At 42.9% G+C, this 23,080-nt stretch overlaps 1 protein-coding gene and 2 long non-coding RNA genes across 3 annotated transcripts in view; 2 read left to right on the forward strand and 1 right to left on the reverse strand.

Moving 5' to 3' along the window:
* Window positions 1–4,406: 4,406 nt before the first annotated feature.
* LOC124045357 lies at window positions 4,407–5,397 on the forward strand. The gene is made up of 2 exons (XR_006840839.1): window positions 4,407–5,080; window positions 5,237–5,397. It is a non-coding gene; the product is annotated as an uncharacterized LOC124045357 (long non-coding RNA).
* Window positions 5,398–5,444: 47 nt separating this feature from the next.
* LOC124045358 lies at window positions 5,445–6,432 on the forward strand. Its single transcript, XR_006840840.1, has 2 exons — window positions 5,445–5,510; window positions 5,627–6,432. It is a non-coding gene; the product is annotated as an uncharacterized LOC124045358 (long non-coding RNA).
* Window positions 6,433–6,447: 15 nt separating this feature from the next.
* Window positions 6,448–23,080, reverse strand: part of tpo (thyroid peroxidase) — a 65,692-nt gene continuing 49,059 nt past the window's right edge. The window contains exons 10-13 of the mRNA XM_046367731.1: window positions 11,028–11,179; window positions 7,315–7,428; window positions 6,678–6,833; window positions 6,448–6,504 (exon numbers count right to left, since the gene is read on the reverse strand). Of these exons, the coding sequence (XP_046223687.1) occupies window positions 6,448–6,504; window positions 6,678–6,833; window positions 7,315–7,428; window positions 11,028–11,179 (479 nt within the window). The remainder of the gene's footprint in view (window positions 6,505–6,677; window positions 6,834–7,314; window positions 7,429–11,027; window positions 11,180–23,080) is intronic.

The raw sequence follows: 23,080 nt of genomic DNA on the forward strand, positions 1-23,080 counted from the left end.
TCCAGAGCGACTTATAAATTGGTGCATTCACCTTATGACATCCAGTGGAACAGTCACTTTACAATAGTGCATCTAAATCTTAAATGGGGGGTGAGAAGGATTACTTATCCTATCCTAGGTATTCCTTAAAGAGGTGGGGTTTCAGGTGTCTCCGGAAGGTGGTGATTGACTCCGCTGTCCTGGCGTCGTGAGGGAGTTTGTTCCACCATTGGGGGGCCAGAGCAGCGAACAGTTTAGACTGGGCTGAGCGGGAACTGTACTTCCTCAGTGGTAGGGAGGCGAGCAGGCCAGAGGTGGATGAACGCAGTGCCCTTGTTTGGGTGTAGGGCCTGATCAGAGCCTGGAGGTACTGAGGTGCCGTTCCCCTCACAGCTCCGTAGGCAAGCACCATGGTCTTGTAGCGGATGCAAGCTTCAACTGGAAGCCAGTGGAGAGAGCGGAGGAGCGGGATGACGTGAGAGAACTTGGGAAGGTTGAACACCAGACGGGCTGCGGCGTTCTGGATGAGTTGTAGGGGTTTAATGGCACAGGCAGGGAGCCCAGCCAACAGCGAGTTGCAGTAATCCAGACGGGAGATGACAAGTGCCTGGATTAGGACCTGCGCCGCTTCCTGTGTGAGGCAGGGTTGTACTCTGTGGATGTTGTAGAGCATGAACCTACAGGAACGGGCCACCGCCTTGATGTTAGTTGAGAACGACAGGGTGTTGTCCAGGATCACGCCAAGGTTCTTAGCGCTCTGGGAGGAGGACACAATGGAGTTGTCAACCGTGATGGCGAGATCATGGAACGGGCAGTCCTTCCCCGGGAGGAAGAGCAGCTCCGTCTTGCCGAGGTTCAGCTTGAGGTGGTGATCCGTCATCCACACTGATATGTCTGCCAGACATGCAGAGATGCGATTCGCCACCTGGTCATCAGAAGGGGGAAAGGAGAAGATTAATTGTGTGTCGTCTGCATAGCAATGATAGGAGAGACCATGTGAGGTTATGACAGAGCCAAGTGACTTGGTGTATAGCGAGAATAGGAGAGGGCCTAGAACAGAGCCCTGGGGGACACCAGTGGTGAGAGCGCGTGGTGAGGAGACAGATTCTCGCCACGCCACCTGGTAGGAGCGACCTGTCAGGTAGGACGCAATCCAAGCGTGGGCCGCGCCGGAGATGCCCAACTCGGAGAGTTTATATATATATATGACATACTTTACATGTATATATATATATATATGACATACTTTACATTTTATATATATATATATGACATACTTTACATTTATATATATATATTACATACTTTACATTTATATATATATATGACATACTTTACATTTTTTATATACATATATTTATATATATATATATATATATATATATATATATATATATATATATATACATATGACATACTTTACATTTATATATATATATATGACATACTTTACATTTATATATATATATGACATACTTTACATTTTTTAATATACATATATATATATATATGACATACTTTACATTTATATATATATATATATATGACATACTTTAGAAACAGATGAATGTAATTAATATAACACAATTCTAAAGAATAAAGTAATGGCTTATATTGCTGTATTAAACAGCTTTTAAATACATTGAACCAAATACAGCCTATTAATACCGTAGCTGCATACTGAGAGAAAGCATGCCAACCTATAGTATAGGCCCTGCAGCCCTGCATTTAGAAACTACACCATGTCCGGGCCAGTAAAATTCTGTTCACGCTAGTAGATTTTTGGCCAACTGGCCCAGACGTGCCAGGGAGAGAAAAAAAGTTAACGTTGGAACCTAGCCTACGAATAGGACCCAGAGTTTAACCTTACCAGGTCATGAAATCAGGAAAAACTTCCAGGCCCCAGAAAAAAAAAACACATACACAGTTTGCCACAACACGTTTGGAACCTGTGGTGCAACCTCTGAACAGTACTCTTGACATCGACTGGTTCATAGTCTATAAAACATTACGGGTTACAGTCTGGTACATTACATGAGATTTTCTATATACGGAATCCATTTGGTGATTTTTTTTTTTTTTGGGGGGGGGGGGGATTTGGTTTTGTTTCTTGCTTCTTGGTTTAAGTGCAGAACAAAGCAGATTCTATCATTTGATTGTACATCACAGCTCACCACATATCAGATTATTAGACAGATTGAACCTAGTGTTTTCCTTTTTGTTTTAATAGGAGGCAGATATTGACATCAGTCATCTAACGCTTGTTCTTCTGCAGAACTATGCAGAACATACTACACTGTCACCATATTGCTAACCTGAAGCACTGCAAGCAGAACATACTACACTGTCACCATATTGCTAACCTGAAGCACTGCAAGCAGAACATACTACACTGTCACCATATTGCTAACCTGAAGCACTGCAAGCAGAACATACTACACTGTCACCATATTGCTAACCTGAAGCACTGCAAGCAGAACATACTACACTGTCACCATATTGCTAACCTGAAGCACTGCAAGCAGAACATACTACACTGTCACCATATTGCTAACCTGAAGCACTGCAAGCAGAACATACTACACTGTCACCATATTGCTAACCTGAAGCACTGCAAGCAGAACATACTACACTGTCACCATATTGCTAACCTGAAGCACTGCAAGCAGAACATACTACACTGTCACCATATTGCTAACCTGAAGCACTGCAAGCAGAACATACTACACTGTCACCATATTGCTAACCTGAAGTACTGCACCTATCTGCCAGGTAACTCACCTCCTCCCTGTAGGCTGTCTTGTCATTGTTGGTAATCAGACCTACCACCGTTGTGTCGTCTGCAACTTGATGATTGATTTGGAGGAGTGAGTGGCCACACAGTCATGGGTTAACAGGGAGTACAGGAGGGGGCTGAGCACGCACCCTTGTGGGCCCCCTGTGTTGAGGATCAGCGTAGTGGAGGTGTTGTTTCCTACCTTCACCACCTGGGGGCGGCCTGTCAGGAAGTCCAGGACCCAGTTGCACAGGGCGGGGTTGAGATCCAGGGTCGCAGAGATTAATGATGAGCTTGGAGAGCACTATGGTCCCTTCTTCATTGTTCATTCCTCCTGCAGCCGTTGGATAGGTCTATAATTTACTTTCACTTGCCCACTATAATGCACAATTAGCCTACCGGTTAGGGTACTCAATCTAGTGGGCCAGTAGGTTTCTAATGGGCTGCAATCTAGTGGGCCGCTGTAGGTTTATAATGGGCTGAAATCTGGTGGGACTGCTGTAGATTTATAATGGGCTGCAATCTAGGGGGCCGCTGTAGGTTTATAATGGGCTGCAATCTGGTGGGCCGCTGTAGGTTTATAATGGGCTGCAATCTAGTGGGCCGCTGTAGGATTATAATGGGCTGCAATCTGGTGGACCGCTGTAGGTTTATAATGGGCTGCAATCTGGTGGACCGCTGTAGGTTTCTAATGGGCTGCAATCTGGTGGACCGCTGTAGGTTTATAATGGGCTGCAAACTAGTGGTGTAGTTGCGAATTTAGAGAGCAGCTTGACATAGGACACAGTCACACACACACACACAGCCCCCGGTCTCCAGGATCCCAATTTAATTCACTTATATTTGCTGTGCCCATGTAGTTCACAAGGAGAATAGTTGCCTTAAAGGGGAATTGCTACTGTTAGTCAGGAACCATGGATAACGTCATTAATAGTTGCCATTATACACAGATTAGGTGTTCGCCTGGGCTACACAGCAGAACGTTGTAGTGAATTTAGAGGGCGGACTGACAGGGACCCCAGGTCTCTTCACAGTCAGTGCCAACAGTTGTTTATGCTTAACGCTTCATGGGAAATAGAAGAGTGTAGGACTAGTCTGAAACTGCCAGGGAAATACTGGTGTGTGCGTGCAAGTCATTAGATAGATAAGCTTGAGTGCACAGTGATGCCTGTTTGAATTGCATTGTTTTGACCTTACTTTTTACCGCCCACACACACACAACTGCATACACACACACACACCTGCATACGCACACACACACCTGCATACACACATACACACACCTGCATACACAAACAGACCTGCATACACACACACACACACACACACACACACACACACACACACACACACACACACACACACACACACACACACACACACACACACACACACACACACACACACACACACACACACACACACACACACACAACTGCATATGCACACACACACCTGCATACACACATACACACACACACACAACTGCATACACACACACACACACCTGCTGCATACACAAACAGACCTGCACACACACACACACACACACACACACACACACACACACACACACACACACACACACACACACACACACACACACACACACACACACACACACACACACACACACACACACACACACACACACACACACACACACACACACATACACACACACACAATCAACCCGTCTCTGTCTACTGTATCTACTGTATATACTGAAACCACAGTGTGTTTCCTTCTTCTGAAAAGACCCAATCTGTGGCACAACCTCTTTCAGGTCCTAATACTTACATGGTTATTGTTTGCTTAAAGAGAAATGATTACCTTCTTACTAAAGCCAATTCTAAAGTATAGTTTCACCAGTCATCTAACTCAGGCATTTCAACGGTGGCGTGCTGGGAGACAAATCCTCTACTTTCATATTGAAATATAACTGCGACTTTATTCCCAAAATGTGACTATTCTCAAAATAAAATGTTAGTTTATTCTCAAAATATTGCCACTCAAAACATTGACTTTAGTCACAAAAATGTTTTAAATACTTTATTCTGGAAATATCTACTTTATTTACAAAGAATTTCATGGTTTTAAAGTACTATTCATGCAAAATAAAAATCCAACTACCAACACCACTATGTTTATAATGGGCTGTTTATTTCCTCTTCACTTGTCCCTGATACTCTTCCGTAGTGTCTGTGTTAGGTAGGGACTGATCAGTTGGTAATCACTGTTTATTTCCTGTGTTAGGTAGGGACCACCCATCACTGTTTATTTCCTGTGTTAGGTAGGGACCACCCATCACTGTTTATTTCCTGTGTACAGCAGTCCCACCAGATTTCAGCCCATTATAAACCTAGGGACCACATTAGAAACCATCACTAGATTGTTTATTTCCTGTGTTCCAACGGCTGCAGGAGGAATGAACAATAGGGACCAAGCTCATCATTAATCACTGTTTATTTCCTGCCCCAGGTTAGGTAGGGACCACCCATCACTGTTTATTTCCTGTGTTAGGTAGGGACCACCCATCACTGTTTATTTCCTGTGTTAGGTAGGGACCACCCATCACTGTTTATTTCCTGTGTTAGGTAGGGACCACCCATCACTGTTTATTTCCTGTGTTAGGTAGGGACCACCCATCACTGTTTATTTCCTAGGGTGTTTATTTCCTGGTAGGGACCACCCATCACTGTTTATTTCCTGTGTTAGGTAGGGACCACCCATCACTGTTTATTTCCTGTGTTAGGTAGGGACCACCCATCACTGTTTATTTCCTCTTCACTTGTCCCTGATACTCTTCCGTAGTGTTTGTGTTAGGTAGGGACTGATCAGTTGGTAATCACTGTTTATTTCCTGTGTTAGGTAGGGACCACCCATCACTGTTTATTTCCTGTGTTAGGTAGGGACCACCCATCACTGTTTATTTCCTGTGTTAGGTAGGGACCACCCATCACTGTTTATTTCCTGTGTTAGGTAGGGACCACCCATCACTGTTTATTTCCTGTGTTAGGTAGGGACCACCCATCACTGTTTATTTCCTGTGTTAGGTAGGGACCACCCATCACTGTTTATTTCCTGTGTTAGGTAGGGACCACCCATCACTGTTTATTTCCTGTGTTAGGTAGGGACCACCCATCACTGTTTATTTCCTGTGTTAGGTAGGGACCACCCATCACTGTTTATTTCCTGTGTTAGGTAGGGACCACCCATCACTGTTTATTTCCTCTTCACTTGTCCCTGATACTCTTCCGTAGTGTCTGTGTTAGGTCGAGACTGATCAGTTGGTAATGGGCTGTATTAGCGCTACGCTGTGAGCTAAAGGAAGTCTTGGTCATATCATATAATTTATCACTCTTCTGCTCAGTGGAGCAGGAGGTCACATCCAGGGAATTGGCATTTCTTAGAAGATAAATGTGAGAAACACAAAAATGTACATAATTTAGTTGACAGGGTTATATGTTTGTCAATTCGTTATTGGTAAATCTATGATCATACAGTGTATGTAGGTTTACTCTTTAGCTACAATATTGTCTCATTGTTATCCAAGGACTACTGCTTATTTTCTCATTGTTAACTATGACTACAGTTTAGCTGGCGTATTATCTCATTGTTGTCCATGACTTGATAAACAGAAATGTGAAATAAATCATTAGTGGTGTTTTTCCTAAGCAGGTCAGATATACTCACTTCAGGCAGTCTGATGTCATGTCTTCAGGAAGCTCACGTCCGCAGAACACAGACTAGAGATTATGGTCTTTAACTCAGAACTCGCCAAGGAGTTTTAACTAACGTGTTCAAGTATGTTGTGATGATTGCCTTACTCTGAATGCATCCACAGAGAGAGACCAGTATTAGAGTGAATCAACGTAGAAAGAAAAGTAGAAAGTACAACACATCTCTTCCCCAAATATACCTTCGCTGCTTCCCATGAACCATCGTTGGAGTCGATCACCGCTGACAGTGTAGTGATTTTGGTGGCTCTCCACTTTGTGATGTCATCAAGAGTGGCCACACGAGACACGGGCCCCAGCACCTGGAGCTGATAGTCAACAATGCCTGATGAAGAAGCCTGTAGAACATGATTTTTCACAGATTAATTCATCCTCGAGTCATTTTAACTAATGAATCAAGGAGTCAGTTTAAAAACTGGACTGGTCTTCCTAGAGTAGAGACATGCACGGCCATAGTCATAGTTTCCATTCTGTTTCTAAGAGGCAAACGTCAAACGGCCATATTGATAACATTATTAGCTGGATATATATTTTAGCTAAAATCATCATCATCCAATGTTTCAGTGATCGCATCAAGATTGTCTCAAAACGTTGGTGTCCAGATCAAACTGGGTCACGTCAAAGCCGAAGGGGAACTAGGCGTCTGCGATGGTCGACTGGATGATGCTGCCAGTGGTGAGAAAGAGAAGTCATATGAACATGAACATAGACACCCACCAGCACACAAGCATGCTACCCATCAAAATCTCATGGCTAATGATCAATTAGTCTTTTTTTAAAAGCTGTTTCTCCAAGATGATTAGGGCATAGTGGGTTTACCTGCTCCTCGTTAGGATCTCCGGAGTGAGTTGAGCTGCTCTTCAGCTTCCTCTTCAGGGTTCCCTTCTTCCTCAGCTGGCGCATAAAGAACTTGAGGAATGTTCTTTCCACCTCCTGTGAATACCAAACCAAACATAAAAAAAAAAAAAAAAAATTCATCAATATGAATACGCACCTTTTTACAAAGATCACAAGTGTAAACTTGCTCTTGTGAACAGGCTCCAGAAGGTTTTGGGGTCAGATACAATGGTAGGGTTCCAAGGTCTTCCAATGTTTGTTGACAACATGGTGTTTCTGAAAAGTTCAAGATTGTGAATTGTATTCTTATTGCATGTACAACGTGTGATTTTATTTTTTATAAAAAAAAGTTTTCATACCCATACTATGGTGTCCATGAAAGCAGGAGGGTTTCCATGGCAGTGACCTGAGCATGACCTGAGTCGCTGTAGAATGAAAGGGGTCAGAGTTTGGGATGTAGGAGCCGTCCATAGTGTACACCATGTTACCCAGTACCTCAACATTGTCTTTGTAACATTCACTCCCCAAATTCCCTGAATATTACACAGCAAAGTGATGCATTAATTAATGAAAGGTGATTCATAATCTTATGTTTCTATATAACTGCATTGACCTCCCAACATTCTGTACTTGTGATTGGCTATAGCCTAGGGGATATATTTTGTTTTAATTAGGCAAATCAGTTAAGAACAAGTTCTTATTTACAATGACGGCCTACCCCAGTCAAACCCGGGCGACGCTGCGCCAATTGTGCGCCGCCCTATGGGACTCCCAATCACAGCCGGATGTGATACAGCCTGGATTCAAACCAGGGACTGTAGTGGCATCTCTGGCACTGAGATGCAGTGCCTTAGACCACTGCGCCACTCAGGAGCTATCAAAACCACAACCTTTCCAGAAATCCATTGCAAAAGAAAGAAGTGTGCTGAAGGTGTGATACTGTTGGTCTTGGTTTGTATGATAGTGTTATCAGATGTCAAATCAAATAAAATCAAATCCAATTTTATTTGTCACATACACATGGTTAGCAGATGTTAATGCGAGTGTAGTGAAATGCTTGTGCTTCTAGTTCCGACAATGCAGTAATAACCAACAAGTAATCTAACTAACAATTCCAAAACTACTACCTTATAGACACAAGTGTAAGGGGATAAAGAATATGTACATAAAGATACATGAATGAGTGATGGTACAGAGCGGCATAGGCAAGACACAGTAGATGGTATTGAGTGCAGTATATACATATGAAATGAGTATGTAAACAAAGTGGCATAGTTAAAGTGGCTAGTGATACATGTATTACATAAGGATGCAGTAGATGATATAGAGTACAGTATATACGTATACATATGAGATGAATAATGTAGGGTATGTAAACATTATATTAGGTAGCATTGTTTAAAGTGGCTAGTGATATATTTTACATCATTTCCCATCAATTCCCATTATTAAAGTGGCTGGAGTTGAGTCAGTGTGTTGGCAGCAGCCACTCAATGTTAGTGGTGGCTGTTTAACAGTCTGATGGCCTTGAGATAGAAGCTATTTTTCAGTCTCTCGGTCCCAGCTTTGATGCACCTGTACTGACCTCGCCTTCTGGATGATAGCGGGGTGAACAGGCAGTGGCTCGGGTGGTTGTTGTCCTTGATGATCTTTATGGCCTTCCTGTAACATTGGGTTGTGCAGACCTAACTACCCTCTGGAGAGCCTTACGGTTGTGGGGAAGAGATGACAAACAGGAGGAGATGACAAACAGGAAGAGTTGACGAACAGGAGGAGATGACAAACAGGAATGACAAACAGGAAGAGATGACAAAGAGGAAGAGATGACAGGAAGAGATGACAAACGGTTGTGGGGAAGAGATGACAAACAGGAGGAGATGACAAACAGGAGGAGATGCCAAACAGGAAGAGATGACAAACAGGAAGAGATGACGAACAGGAAGAGATGACAAACAGGAAGAGATGACAAACAGGAAGAGATGACAAACAGGAAGAGATGACAAACAGGAAGAGATGACAAACAGGAGGAGATGACAAACAGGAAGAGTTGACAAACAAGAGGAGATGACAATGAGATGACAAACAGGAAGAGATGACAAACAGGAAGAGATGACAAACAGGAAGAGATGACAAACAGGAAGAGATGACGAACAGGAAGAGATGACAAACAGGAAGAGATGACAAACAGGAAGAGATGACAAACAGGAAGAGATGACAAACAGGAAGAGAGGACAAACAGGAAGAGATGACAAACAGGAAGAGATGACAAACAGGAAGAGATGACAAACAGGAAGAGATGACAAACAGGAAGAGATGACGAACAGGAAGAGATGACAAACAGGAAGAGATGACGAACAAGAGGAGATGACAATGAGATGACAAACAGGAAGAGATAACAAACAGCAAGAGATGACACACAGGAAGAGATGACACACAGGAAGAGATGACAAACAGGAAGAGATGACAAACAGGAAGAGATGACAAACAGGAAGAGATGACAAACAGGAAGAGATGACAGGAAGAGATGACAAACAGGAAGAGATGACAAACAGGAAGAGATGACAAACAGGAAGAGATGACACACAGGAAGAGATGACAAACAGGAAGAGATGACACACAGGAAGAGATGACAAACAGGAAGAGATGACGAACAGGAAGAGATGACAAACAGGAAGAGATGACAAACAGGAAGAGATGACAAACAGATGACAAACACGAACAGGAAGAGATGACAAACAGGAGGAGATGACAAACAGGAGGAGATGACGAACAGGAAGAGATGACAAACAGGAAGAGATGACAAACAGGAAGAGATGACAAACAGGAAGAGATGACAAACAGGAAGAGATGACAAACAGGAAGAGATGACAAACAGGCTGATATTTACTTGTAATAGAGTAGCATGTTTAAGAGATAATCTGCAAAGTTCAGGTAGAGGTTGTCTTTCAGTAAATTGTACATGCAGGTCAACTGTGGAGAAATGAGTCAATCATGTCCAAGATATATTAGCTAAGTGATGTTCATAAGTGATGTCGAGACCATAACAGTCTCCTGAGAAAAGGTCAGGAGAGCTCTGGGGATCAGTATGGCCACGGCATCAGGTATGTTTACAACCAACGCGTTGGGGTTTTCATTGATGATGATTATCTAATAGGGAATGACAGTGGAAAGACAACTATTTTGTTATAACAAAGAATGTGTCCCCTTCGTCATGTTGAGGAATTTAGGTGCAAATACAGTATCTTATATCAGTGTGACCCACAAAACTGTTACTGTAGCCAATACAACATCCTCAGATCCACCTGGTACCTTGCTGATGTAGACTTCCTGAACAATCTGTTGGGCAGCCAGCATGTTGGTGACAAACAGAGCTCTGGGATGCTGTCAACAGCTCAGTGGCTGAGATGTTCATTATCATCGCTGACAAAATGCCCCCAAGGACAGTGCCCAGTGAGATCAGGGAGGAGGCAGTGTTTTATCTGTCAATGAAATAGTAAATCAGATCAGGCTCATTTAAGTGTGATTATCAATTAAAAATATTTGTTATTTTATTAACCCATTGCGACACAGGGAGACGTTTTATATTTTCTTATCAAACAGACTTTGATCCATCCAAACAATGCAGTAGAACATCGGAGTCAAAATAGAAGGCTGAGACTATGATTCTATGAGTATGAAGGAGATGGCGCCCTCACCTGGAAGCCTCCGGTAGTGATGACTGCACTGGCCTGGCCCAGGTTCCAGGCACTCACAGAGCTGAGCGTTGACAGGGACGACACAAGCACTGAGGAAGAGACCGAGGAGATCTGGGTGGTCGTCCGGCCAGTGCTGCTGTTCATCATAGTTACTATTAGACAACAGTGCAGTAGATACATGCTGGGAAAACATGGCCAGTGCTGCTGTTCATCATATTATATATATATTATATTATAGTTACTATTAGACAACAGTGCAGTAGATACATGCTGGGAAAACATGGCCAGTGCTGCTGTTCATCATAGTTACTATTAGACAACAGTGCAGTAGATACATGCTGGGAAAACATGGCCAGTGCTGCTGTTCCCCATAGTTACTATTAGACAACAGTGCAGTAGATACATGCTGGGAAAACATTGTTATGTCTTGAAGCAAAGTAGGGTTGAGGTCATATCATGACCAGTGTCGACCAGTCATTCAGGGCTGTTTGCATCCCCATATTTTTAGCAAAGAAATGTACTTGTTTTTGTTTTGGGGGATGCCTGTTCTGTTTGTTATTTTGGCATTAATACATGTGACTTATCAGTTTGAAAACAATGCTTTCTTGACTAAGGCAGCTCCAAAATGGAGGTGGTTCAGCCTAGCTCAGTGCTTTCTGTGGAGATGGTTCAGCCTAGCTCAGTGCTTTCTGTGGAGATGGTTCAGCCTAGCTCAGTGCTTTCTGTGGAGGTGGTTCAGCCTAGCTCAGTGCTTTCTGTGGAGGTGGTTCAGCCTAGCTCAGTGCTTTCTGTGGAGGTGGTTCAGCCTAGCTCAGTGCTTTCTGTGGAGGTGGTTCAGCCTAGCTCAGTGCTTTCTGTGGAGGTGGTTCAGCCTAGCTCAGTTCTTTCTGTGGTGGTGGTTCAGCCTTGCTCAGTGCTTTCTGTGGAGGTGGTTCAGCCTAGCTCAGTTCTTTCTGTGGAGGTGGTTCAGCCTAGCTCAGTTCTTTCTGTGGAGGTGGTTCAGCCTAGCTCAGTGCTTTCTGTGGAGGTGGTTCAGCCTAGCTCAGTTCTTTCTGTGGAGGTGGTTCAGCCTAGCTCAGTTATTTCTGTGGAGGTGGTTCAGCCTAGCTCAGTGCTTTCTGTGGAGGTGGTTCAGCCTAGCTCAGTGCTTTCTGTGGTGGTGGTTCAGCCTAGCTCAGTGCTTTCTGTGGAGGTGGTTCAGCCTAGCTCAGTGATTTCTGTGGAGGTGGTTCAGCCTAGCTCAGTGCTTTCTGTGGAGGTGGTTCAGCCTAGCTCAGTGCTTTCTGTGGAGGTGGTTCAGCCTAGCTCAGTGCTTTCTGTGGAGGTGGTTCAGCCCAGCTCAGTGCTTTCTGTGGAGGTGGTTCAGCCTAGCTCAGTGCTTTCTGTGGAGGTGGTTCAGCCTAGCTCAGTGCTTTCTGTGGTGGTGGTTCAGCCTAGCTCAGTTCTTTCTGTGGAGGTGGTTCAGCCTAGCTCAGTGCTTTCTGTGGTGGTGGTTCAGCCTAGCTCAGTGCTTTCTGTGGAGGTGGTTCAGCCTAGCTCAGTGCTTTCTGTGGTGGTGGTTCAGCCTAGCTCAGTGCTTTCTGTGGTGGTGGTTCAGCCTAGCTCAGTGCTTTCTGTGGAGGTGGTTCAGCCTAGCTCAGTGCTTTCTGTGGAGGTGGTTCAGCCTAGCTCAGTGCTTTCTGTGGAGGTGGTTCAGCCTAGCTCAGTGCTTTCTGTGGAGGTGGTTCAGCCTAGCTCAGTGCTTTCTGTGGTGGTGGTGGTTCAGCCTAGCTCAGTGCTTTCTGTGGAGGTGGTTCAGCCTAGCTCAGTGCTTTCTGTGGAGGTGGTTCAGCCTAGCTCAGTGCTTTCTGTGGAGGTGGTTCAGCCTAGCTCAGCGCTTTCTGTGGTGGTGGTGGTTCAGCCTAGCTCAGTGCTTTCTGTGGAGGTGGTTCAGCCTAGCTCAGTGCTTTCTGTGGAGGTGGTTCAGCCTAGCTCAGTGATTTCTGTGGAGGTGGTTCAGCCTAGCTCAGTGCTTTCTGTGGAGGTGGTTCAGCCTAGCTCAGTGCTTTCTGTGGAGGTGGTTCAGCCTAGCTCAGTGCTTTCTGCTGGGGCAGCCAGCGGGAAATGTGGAGCGTAGGGTTTGGTAATGTTCTCTAGTTGCGCCGTGATTGGCTCAGTGTTCTATCACTCATTGGGACGCCACGTCACTGCCAAATCTAAGGGTGAGCTCGAAAATTCAAGCCCCGTGGGTGCTGCCATTGAGATACATTAAAAGTGCCCGTCCAAGAAGTCTCAAGGTAAGCCACAGATAAAATGACGTCAAATCTACAGTAGCTTTGATTGGACTGATCATGTCAACATCGTACTTTCAAAATCTTAGCTAGCAGTCATCATCATAAATCAAATCAACAATCTACGAAGAGAAATGACAGATAAAACGTATTGGTGCTCATCGGCCATTTCACATAAACATTACACAACAAGTTGGAAATTGCAAATTTAACAATGAGTGGTTTGGAAGGAATCAGTGGCTAACTGCAGGCTTTACAAGCATTCATTAGTTTGCTATTCAGGGGAGAGGGTGTGTGGTCCCAATTCTAGGTTTAAGGTTATTTTTTCCAAGTTTAACATTTATAAAATTCAACATTGGCCATGCTGTTAATCCTGTGTGATTTCTGCCGCGCTCAAAACAACAGTTAACTCAGAAATGGTCCATCTGACTTTGGTGAGATCAAGACAAATGGAAACCCATTTTGAACGGTCATCCAACTTGGGATTGTAAATCAGGACCTGAAGATCACTGATTCAACCATGATTTGACTTTGTTTTTTTTTTTAGTTTCCAGTTGTCTTGAAAGAACCATAAATCCAGACTTTGTGGACAAAGTTTGATGCAACTCCCCGGTCTTTAGTGATTGCAAGCATACCCATATAACATGATTCAGCCACCACTATGCCTGAAAATATGGACAGTGGTACTCGGTGATGTGTTGGATTTGAAACAAACGTAACACTTTGTATTCAGGATAAAAAGTTCATTGCTTTGCCATATTCTTTGCAGTATTAATTTAGTGCCTTGTTGCAAACAGGATGCATGTTTTTGGTATATTTTCTCATCTGTACAGTCTTTCTTTTCACTGTCAATTAGGTTTGTATTGTGGAGCAACTACAATGTTGCCATTCAACTCTGTAACTGTTTTAAAGTCACCATTGGCCTCATGGTGAAATACCTGAGCGGTTTCTTTCCTCTCCGGTAACTCAGTTAGGAAGGGCGCCTGTATCTTTGTAGTGACTGGGTGTATGATACACCATCCACAGTGTAATTAATAACTGCACCAGGCTCAAAGGGATATTCAATGTCTGCTTTTTTTACCCATCTACCAATAGGAGCCCTTCTTTGTGAGGCATTGGAAAACCTCCCTGGTCTTTGTGGTTGAATCTGTGTTGGAAATACACTGCTCGACTGAGGGACCTTACAGGTGTGTGTGGGGTACATAGATGAGGTAGTCATTCAAAAATCATGTTAAACACTATTATTACACACAAAATTAGTCCATGCAACTTAAACACATTTTTACTCCTGAACGTATTTAGGCTTGCCATAACAAAGGAGTTTGAGTACTTCACTCAAGACATTTCAGCTTTTAATTTATTTGTAAATATCTCAAAAAGTCTAATTCCACTGACATTATAGGCCAGTAACAAAAACAAAATCTCAGTTCAATCCATTTTAATCCCCATGTTTAAAGACATGTTTAAAAAGTCACTATATCATGTGAGGAGCATCTCATATAAACAACTGTAGGGTAGAGGCCGAACATAGTTTACTTAATAAAAACATTTACAAAAATGAAAGTCATTTCCACACTTCCCCTTCCATCAAGTCCTCTAGGACCCATCACTCACATTAGAGACAAGGAAAGAAAAAAAATGCTTTACCTACATTTGATGGAGTTGTCTTTGAGGGGTGTGAATACTTTCTCAAGGAACTGTAAACTGTACTACTAACATCCTTATCTTAGCACTACTACAGCTACTGTTGCTACCACTATAAAAGGATACTCACCGCAGAGGGTTGTGTGTGTGTGTGTGTGTGTGTGTGTGTGTGTGTGTGTGTGTGTGTGTGTGTGTGTGTGTGTGTGTGTGTGTGTGTGTGTGTGTGTGTGTGTGTGTGTGTGTGTGTGTGTGTGTGTGTGTGTGTGTGTGTATCAGAAATCAAGGTAAGACCCAGATGCAGACATGTCAATTTGACAATGGTTTAAATATTCCAACAGGAGCAGGCGATAGACATGTCAAGGCAGGCAGGGGTCAGTAAACCAGAGTTGGGCCAATGGTACTGGACTGCAGGCAGGCAACAGGGTCAGGGTAGGCAGAGGTCAGTAAACCAGAGTTGGGCCAATGGTACTGGACTGCAGGCAGGCAACAGAGTCAGGGTAGGCAGAGGTCAGTAAACCAGAGTTGGGCCAATGGTACTGGACTGCAGGCAGGCAACAGGGTCAGGGTAGGCAGAGGTCAGTAAACCAGAGTTGGGCCAATGGTACTGGACTGCAGGCAGGCAACAGGGTCAGGGTAGGCAGAGGTCAGTGAACCAGAGTTGGGCCAATGGTACTGGACTGCAGGCAGGCAACAGGGTCAGGGTAGGCAGAGGTCAGTGAACCAGAGTTGGGCCAATGGTACCGGACGGCAGGCAGGCAACAGGGTCAGGGTAGGCAGAGGTCAGTAAACCAGAGTTGGGCCAATGGTACCGGACGGCAGGCAGGCAACAGGGTCAGGGTAGGCAGAGGTCAGTAAACCAGAGTTGGGCCAATGGTACTGGACTGCAGCCAGGCAACAGGGTCAGGGTAGGCAGAGGTCAGTAAACCAGAGTTGGGGCAAAGTTACAGGTCGGCAGGCGGGCTCAGAATCAGGACAGGCAAGGGTCAAAACCAAGAGGGCGAGAAAAAAGGCGAGACTGATACAAGCAGGAGCTGAGAACAGAAACGCTGGTTGACTTTTAACAAAAAAGCCGAACTGACAACAAACAGACAGAGAACACAGGTATAAATACACAGGGGATAATGGGGGAAGATGGGCGACACCTGGATAGGGGTGGAGACAAGCACAAGGTCAGGTGAAACAGATCAGGGTGTGACAGTGTGTGGCTGTGTGATGTTAGGAGGTGACGTTAGTATAGCTGTGTTGATAAAGAACTGGTTCTCCAAGTAGATAATCTTCTAACCCAATGACACAGATATTCATACACTGTCTTATTTACACTTCTAGTGTACGATTCCTGTATCATTCATAATAGGTCAACATTTATATTTACACCTAAATAGACATTACCAAACATAAATATTTGTCATGAGATGGCCATGAACAATGACGTTGCATAATTTTGGAAAGGTCTGAGGCTCAAATTTCTGGTAAATTAAAATAGTTATAAATTGCTGAGGTGTACTCATTTGAAGTCAGCGCTGCTGAGAGAGTTGGAGGAGAGAGCAGACAGATAGGCTTTGTGAGACTGTAAGACATTACGGTGTTCACAGGGCGCTTTGTACACCAAAATGTCCGTCTGAACCGGTCCAGAACCGCTTAAAAGTCCACCATATTGGGCACTGAACATCTAAAAAGGTTGTTTCAAGGGGAGTCGAGGTCCTCCAGAGAGAGAGAGAGGTAAAGTCAAACACACTGGTGTAGTTCAGAAACATGTCGGTGAAGGTCAGCTCTGGGTCTTTGGCACTTAGGTCCAAAAGCCTTACAGAGAAACAGAAGAACGAGCTTCTGTCAATGCACTTACACATTACAGTACCATCACATGCTGGCATCATTGGCAAATATATGTTAGTCAACAACCTGCAATGGATGAACACATCGTATGACAGATGAATCATCTCAGTGGAGGATTTACAGGAGATAATCACATCCACAGGAATATGGTGCTTAGTGGAGGTGTTTTATCCTGCGTCAAACCTTTGTAATAATAATATAATAATATATGCCATTTAGCAGACGCTTTTATCCAAAGCGACTTACGGTCATGTGTGCATACATTCTACGTATGGGTGGTCCCGGGAATCGAACCCACTACCCTGGCGTTACAAGCGCCATGCTCTACCAACTGAGCTACAGAAGGAACAAAGGCTGTGCATGGTGTCAAGAGTATTACGTTTTATATAATCTAACGTGCAAGGAAAAGATTCAGGATTCTCTCAGTCAATTAACAAAAGGGGGGGGGGTTGTACTTCAGATGATCTCTGACGAGGCTCCTGGTGAGGTTAAACCAGGCGATCACCTGTGACCTATCGCCTCTGTTCAGGGCTAAAGACCAGACACGGGGGTGAAAGGTCAGCTGTGTCACAGCATCAGGGACATCCTCCTGAGGAGAGAAACGGGATGGGTTGGGCTGAAAATGCCCCATGTTCTCAACACTTTTCTTTTCATGTCAAAATTTGGGCCGAAGAAGAAAATGTGTCAAATACCAAGTACCTTCAAAAACAAGAATACAATTCAGGAAGTAGAATAGCTGCTTCCTAGTACATATGTTGGAACCGTTGCCAACCACGTCAGGTTGACTGAGGATGTGACTCTGCGCCGAGGAGGTTATGTAATTCAGGAGCTGCAACGCCGGGAGAATTACTGATTACCGATCGATCACTAAAGACACTTAAAGTTGTACTAAATCCAATGTTCTAAACTGGGTGGTTCAAGCCCTGAATGCTGATTGGCTGTGTTCTACTATTGGATACAAAGAAGAAGATTAAAATGTCCTCATTACTTCAGGTTTGGCGTGCGTCTGACCTTTCGAGTGAAAATCATTGACAGGTCGGGGGAATCCGAAGCCAAGGAACGTGGTTCTCAAAAAATGAGTGGAAGCTTCCGTTTCCATAGCGTTGCAGTGGTGTAAGACAAAATGAATGTTCAAATGCATGTTTTTTTAAAATCACTATGGCCCAGTGTTAAACACCTGAATTACTGTAGGTTCCTAGAAGCAGATAGAGGTACAGTTTCAGACTCCAATCCATACCATCCAGGAAGAGTAGAGGATTGCTGTATATTTCTCTCGGGCACCACTGCGCAAAAACTGGTTGAATAAATGTTGAATCCATGTTACTTCAACCCCCCAAAACATGCAATGCGAAGACATTGAATTAACATTGAAAATGGATTGGATTTGAAAACTGTCATCAGCATAAGGGAATTATAACCTAAAATAACATGGTGCATTTTATGTTATTGTTATTTTCGAGATGAAATTTAAAATCAAAACTAGACATTGAACTAACGTCTGTGCCCTGGGGGTGATTTCTCCAGTCAGTGTAGAGAGCAGTGTAATGACATTCTGAGTGTTACTCGAGTAGAGAGCAGTGTAATGACATTCTGAGTGTTACTCGAGTAGAGAGCAGTGTAATGACATTCTGAGTGTTACTCCAGGCAGTGTAATGACATTCTGAGTGTTACTCTAGTCAGTGTAATGACATTCTGAGTGTTACTCCAGTCAGTGTAGAGAGCAGTGTAATGACGTTCTGAGTGTTACTCTAGTCAGTGTAATGACATTCTGAGTGTTACTCCAGTCAGTGTAGAGAGCAGTGTAATGACGTTCTGAGTGTTACTCTAGTCAGTGTAATGACGTTCTGAGTGTTACTCTAGTCAGTGTAATGACGTTCTGAGTGTTACTCTAGTCAGTGTAATGACGTTCTGAGTGTTACTCTAGTCAGTGTAATGATGTTCTGAGTGTTACTCTAGTCAGTGTAATGACATTCTGAATGTTACTCCAGTCAGTGTAATGACATTCTGAGTGTTACTCCAGTCAGTGTAATGACATTCTGTGTGTTACTCTAGTCAGTGTAATGACATTCTGAGTGTTACTCTAGTCAGGGTAGAGAGCAGTGTAATGACATTCTGAGTGTTACTCTAGTCAGTGTAATGACGTTCTGAGTGTTACTCTAGTCAGTGTAATGACGTTCTGAGTGTTACTCTAGTCAGTGTAATGACATTCTGAATGTTACTCCAGTCAGTGTAATGACATTCTGAGTGTTACTCCAGTCAGTGTAATGACATTCTGTGTGTTACTCTAGTCAGTGTAATGACATTCTGAGTGTTACTCTAGTCAGGGTAGAGAGCAGTGTAATGACATTCTGTGTGTTACTCTAGTCAGTGTAATGACGTTCTGAGTGTTACTCTAGTCAGTGTAATGACGTTCTGAGTGTTACTCTAGTCAGTGTAGAGAGCAGTGTAATGACATTCTGAGTGTTACTCTAGTCAGTGTAGAGAGCAGTGTAATGACATTCTGAGTGTTACTCTAGTCAGTGTAGAGAGCAGTGTAATGACATTCTGAGTGTTACTCTAGTCAGTGTAGAGAGCAGTGTAATAACATTCTGAGTGTTACTCTAGTCAGTGTAATAACATTCTGAGTGTTACTCCAGTCAGTGTAATAACATTCTGAGTGTTACTCCAGTCAGTGTAATGACATTCTGAGTGTTATTCTAGTCAGTGTAATAACATTCTGAGTGTTACTCCAGTCAGTGTAATGACATTCTGAGTGTTACTCCAGTCAGTGTAATGACATTCTGAGTGTTATTCTAGTCAGTGTAATGACATTCTGAGTGTTACTCCAGTCAGTGTAATGACATTCTGAGTGTTACTCCAGTCAGTGTAGAGAGCAGTGTAATGACATTCTGAGTGTTACTCCAGTCAGTGTAATGACATTCTGAGTGTTACTCCAGTCAGTGTAATGACATTCTGAGTGTTACTCCAGTCAGTGTAATGACATTCTGAGTGTTACTCCAGTCAGTGTAATGACATTCTGAGTGTTACTCTAGTCAGTGTAATGACATTCTGAGTGTTACTCCAGTCAGTGTAATGACATTCTGAGTGTTACTCTAGTCAGTGTAATGACATTCTGAGTGTTACTCTAGTCAGTGTAATGACATTCTGAGAGTTTCTCCAGTCAGTGTAATGACATTCTGAGAGTTTCCAGAGAAAAATAAACAGGAGACCCTAATGCAGAAATAACGAGCTTTAGTGGCCTAGTTTCAAAAGGCAAAGGCTTGCCTGAGAGAGAGAGAGAGAGAGAGAGAGAGAGAGAGAGAGAGAGAGAGAGAGAGAGAGAGAGAGAGAGAGAGAGAGAGAGAGAGAGAGAGAGAGAGAGAGAGACAGAGCCAGACCATTTTACAATTGGCAGCAACATCTTGAATTGTGAGCACATTTGGATATAAAAATTAGCAATACTAAATAAAATACAGTAAACATTAGTTTACTGATATCTGACAAAACAATTTCAGGATTGTAGAAATACAATTCAAATCAGAAACGTCAATGCTGAAAAGCCAGTAGAGAGATTTGTACCTGAATAGCAGGTCAGTGCATGTCAAAGGACAGTCCAAAGTTAGCCGATGGCTGCCATGTGCCCCCTTAATTAGGTTGGGAGGGAATTTTTGCGAGCTGAGCCAGCTAAGATAGGAATGAGGTGAATTGCTGCTTCAAAACCTGGAAATGAAAAACTATTTAAAAAGAGGTGTCTGACGTTACACCCTTCTTAAAGGACCTCATAACAGATTTTAGGTTATTTTACCACTTCAATTAAACAGCTGATGCTTAGCTCATTTAATGTACAAATCTAAAAATAGTGGACTCAGAACTCTGATAAATAAAATAGTGACACTGACAACACCTTGTGACTTACTCCATTGAAATCACTCTTCAGGGTCACAAAGTGCAAATATGAAGCTTAGGTCTGGAATTGTTCAAAATTGCTTCCAAGCCAATCCCTGTCATCATAGTCTACACACAGGAGAATACTTGGGGGAACGGGACCAAATCTGGTGACAATCTACCTATTCGTTATTTATAGCTTTAGTTATTCCATCAGTCCAATAGATGGCGATGACACTCTGTTATGGTGTTAATAGGGAAGCAACAAGTTAAATATAACATGCAACATCTGGGTCACGTTCAGTATCCAAACGTTGCAGATGGAAATGCCATGAAAAGAACCAATGTGATTCCTTATTCTACATGTCAGAGATGAGCGCGGCCTAACACATATTTATATCTGAACGTTCCAAAAAAGTGTGTGTTGCTGAACGCCCCCCTCCTATCTGCATGCAAAGGGAATATGAAAGGTGTGTCATAATTGCTAAATTGTTTTGAACTTTCATCCAACTCGGAATTCCAATGTGGCATTTTACTTTCTTTCTTTTTTTTACGACTTCCCAGTTGTCTTGGAAGCACCAATAGAACTGTTCCCAGATGAGTGTTCCATTCCACAAATCCATTCTGGAGTTGGGCCTCTTATGACATCAGTTCTATGACATCAACCAAGGTCAAGAATGTACCAGAGCTGCCTAGCTAGCAAGCTAGCTGCTACACTCAGATTCTCCTGATTTACTGTACACTATGTGAACTCTGCCACGGCACAAGTAAGTAAAACCTTCCAATATTAATAGGAAATGTCGTCACATGTATAATACTAACTCGTGAGGGTTTAATAGTGTGCAGCAGTTTTTTGGGGTTATTTTTGTCTGAAGTAAAATTGGGGAAATAAGTATATCAAATCAAAGTTTATTTGTCACGTGCGCCGAATACAACAGGTGTAGTAGACCTTACAGTGAAATGCTTACTTACAGGCTCTAACCAATCGTGCAAAAAAGGTATTAGGTGAACAATAGGTATGTAAAACAAATAAAACAACAGTAAAAAGACAGGCTATATACAGTAGCGAGGCTACATACATAGAGACACCTGTTAGTCAGGCTGATTGAGGTAGTATGTACGTGAATGTATAGTTAAAGTGACTATGCATATATTTACATTTACATTTAAGTCATTTAGCAGACGCTCTTATCCAGAGCGACTTACATATATGATAAACAGAGAGTAGCAGCAGCGTAAAAAGAGTGGTTGGGGGGGGCACACAATGCAAATAGTCAGGGTAGCCATTTGATTACCTGTTCAGGAGTCTTATGGCTTTGGGGTAAAAACTTAAAAGGCCCAATGCAGCCATTGTTTTTTTTATCTCAATATCATTTCTGGGTAACAACTAGCTAAATACCTGACAGTTTCTTTACCATTTTCATTGAAAACAAACAAAAATAGCTTCTTAGCAAAAGCAATTATCAAGCAAGAATTTTGCTTGGACTATCTGGACTAACTAGCTGTCATTGGGGCAGGGAGGTTTGGAACTCTTTCTTATTGGTCTATTATCCAATTTTACCGCCCCCGCTGATGTCACCAGGAAGGCCAAAACTCGATCCCACCAAAACAGGCTGACATTTCTAGCAGTCTTTTCAAACAGCTCTTATACATTTTCACAGTATTATTCCAACCCCGGTGTGGAAATGCATATAAAACACAGGAAACCACGTTTTTGACTGCACTGAACCTTTCAAAAATGTTATGCTAGCTAGTTTGCGTCTGTCAAAAAAATGTTATGCTGCTAGTTAGCGTCTGTCACAAAATGTTATGCTAGCTAGTTAGCGTCTGTCAAAAAATTTTATGCTAGCTAGTTAGCGTCTGTCAATTTTTTTTATGCTAGCTAGTTAGCGTCTGTCAAAAAAAATCATGCTAGCTAGTTAGCGTCTGTCAATTTTTTTATGCTAGCTAGTTAGCGTCTGTCATTTTTTTATGCTAGCTAGTTAGCGTCTGTCAAAAAATGTTATATAAAAAAAATAGAATAAAATAAGACTTTGGGGTTTTTAGTAAATCTATATGTATTTTGATGGGGTGGCAGGCCTAGTGGTTAGAGTGTTGGACTAGCAATGAGAAGGTTGGAAGTTCAAACCCCCAAGCTGACAAGCTGGCTCCCCTGAACAGGCAGTTAACCCACTGTTCCTAGGCCGTCATTGAAAATAAGATTTTTTTTCTTAACTGACTTGCCTAGTTAAATAAAGGTATAAAGCACAGAGTTATTTTGTATTTCTGTATTAGTTAAAACTGTGCTCAGGAGTTGTTAAAATTGCTGCCACCTCTGTGTCTGCTTCAAATTGACTTTAGTGCAGCCGAAAGCTAATTGCATTTTTAAAACAAGTGTAACAACACACACACACACTGAAACAAACAGATAGCACCCACAGAAAATAGTATTTTGAGTTTGAG

The sequence above is a fragment of the Oncorhynchus gorbuscha genome, linkage group LG10 (assembly GCF_021184085.1).
Source record: "Oncorhynchus gorbuscha isolate QuinsamMale2020 ecotype Even-year linkage group LG10, OgorEven_v1.0, whole genome shotgun sequence".
NCBI lineage: Eukaryota > Metazoa > Chordata > Actinopteri > Salmoniformes > Salmonidae > Oncorhynchus > Oncorhynchus gorbuscha.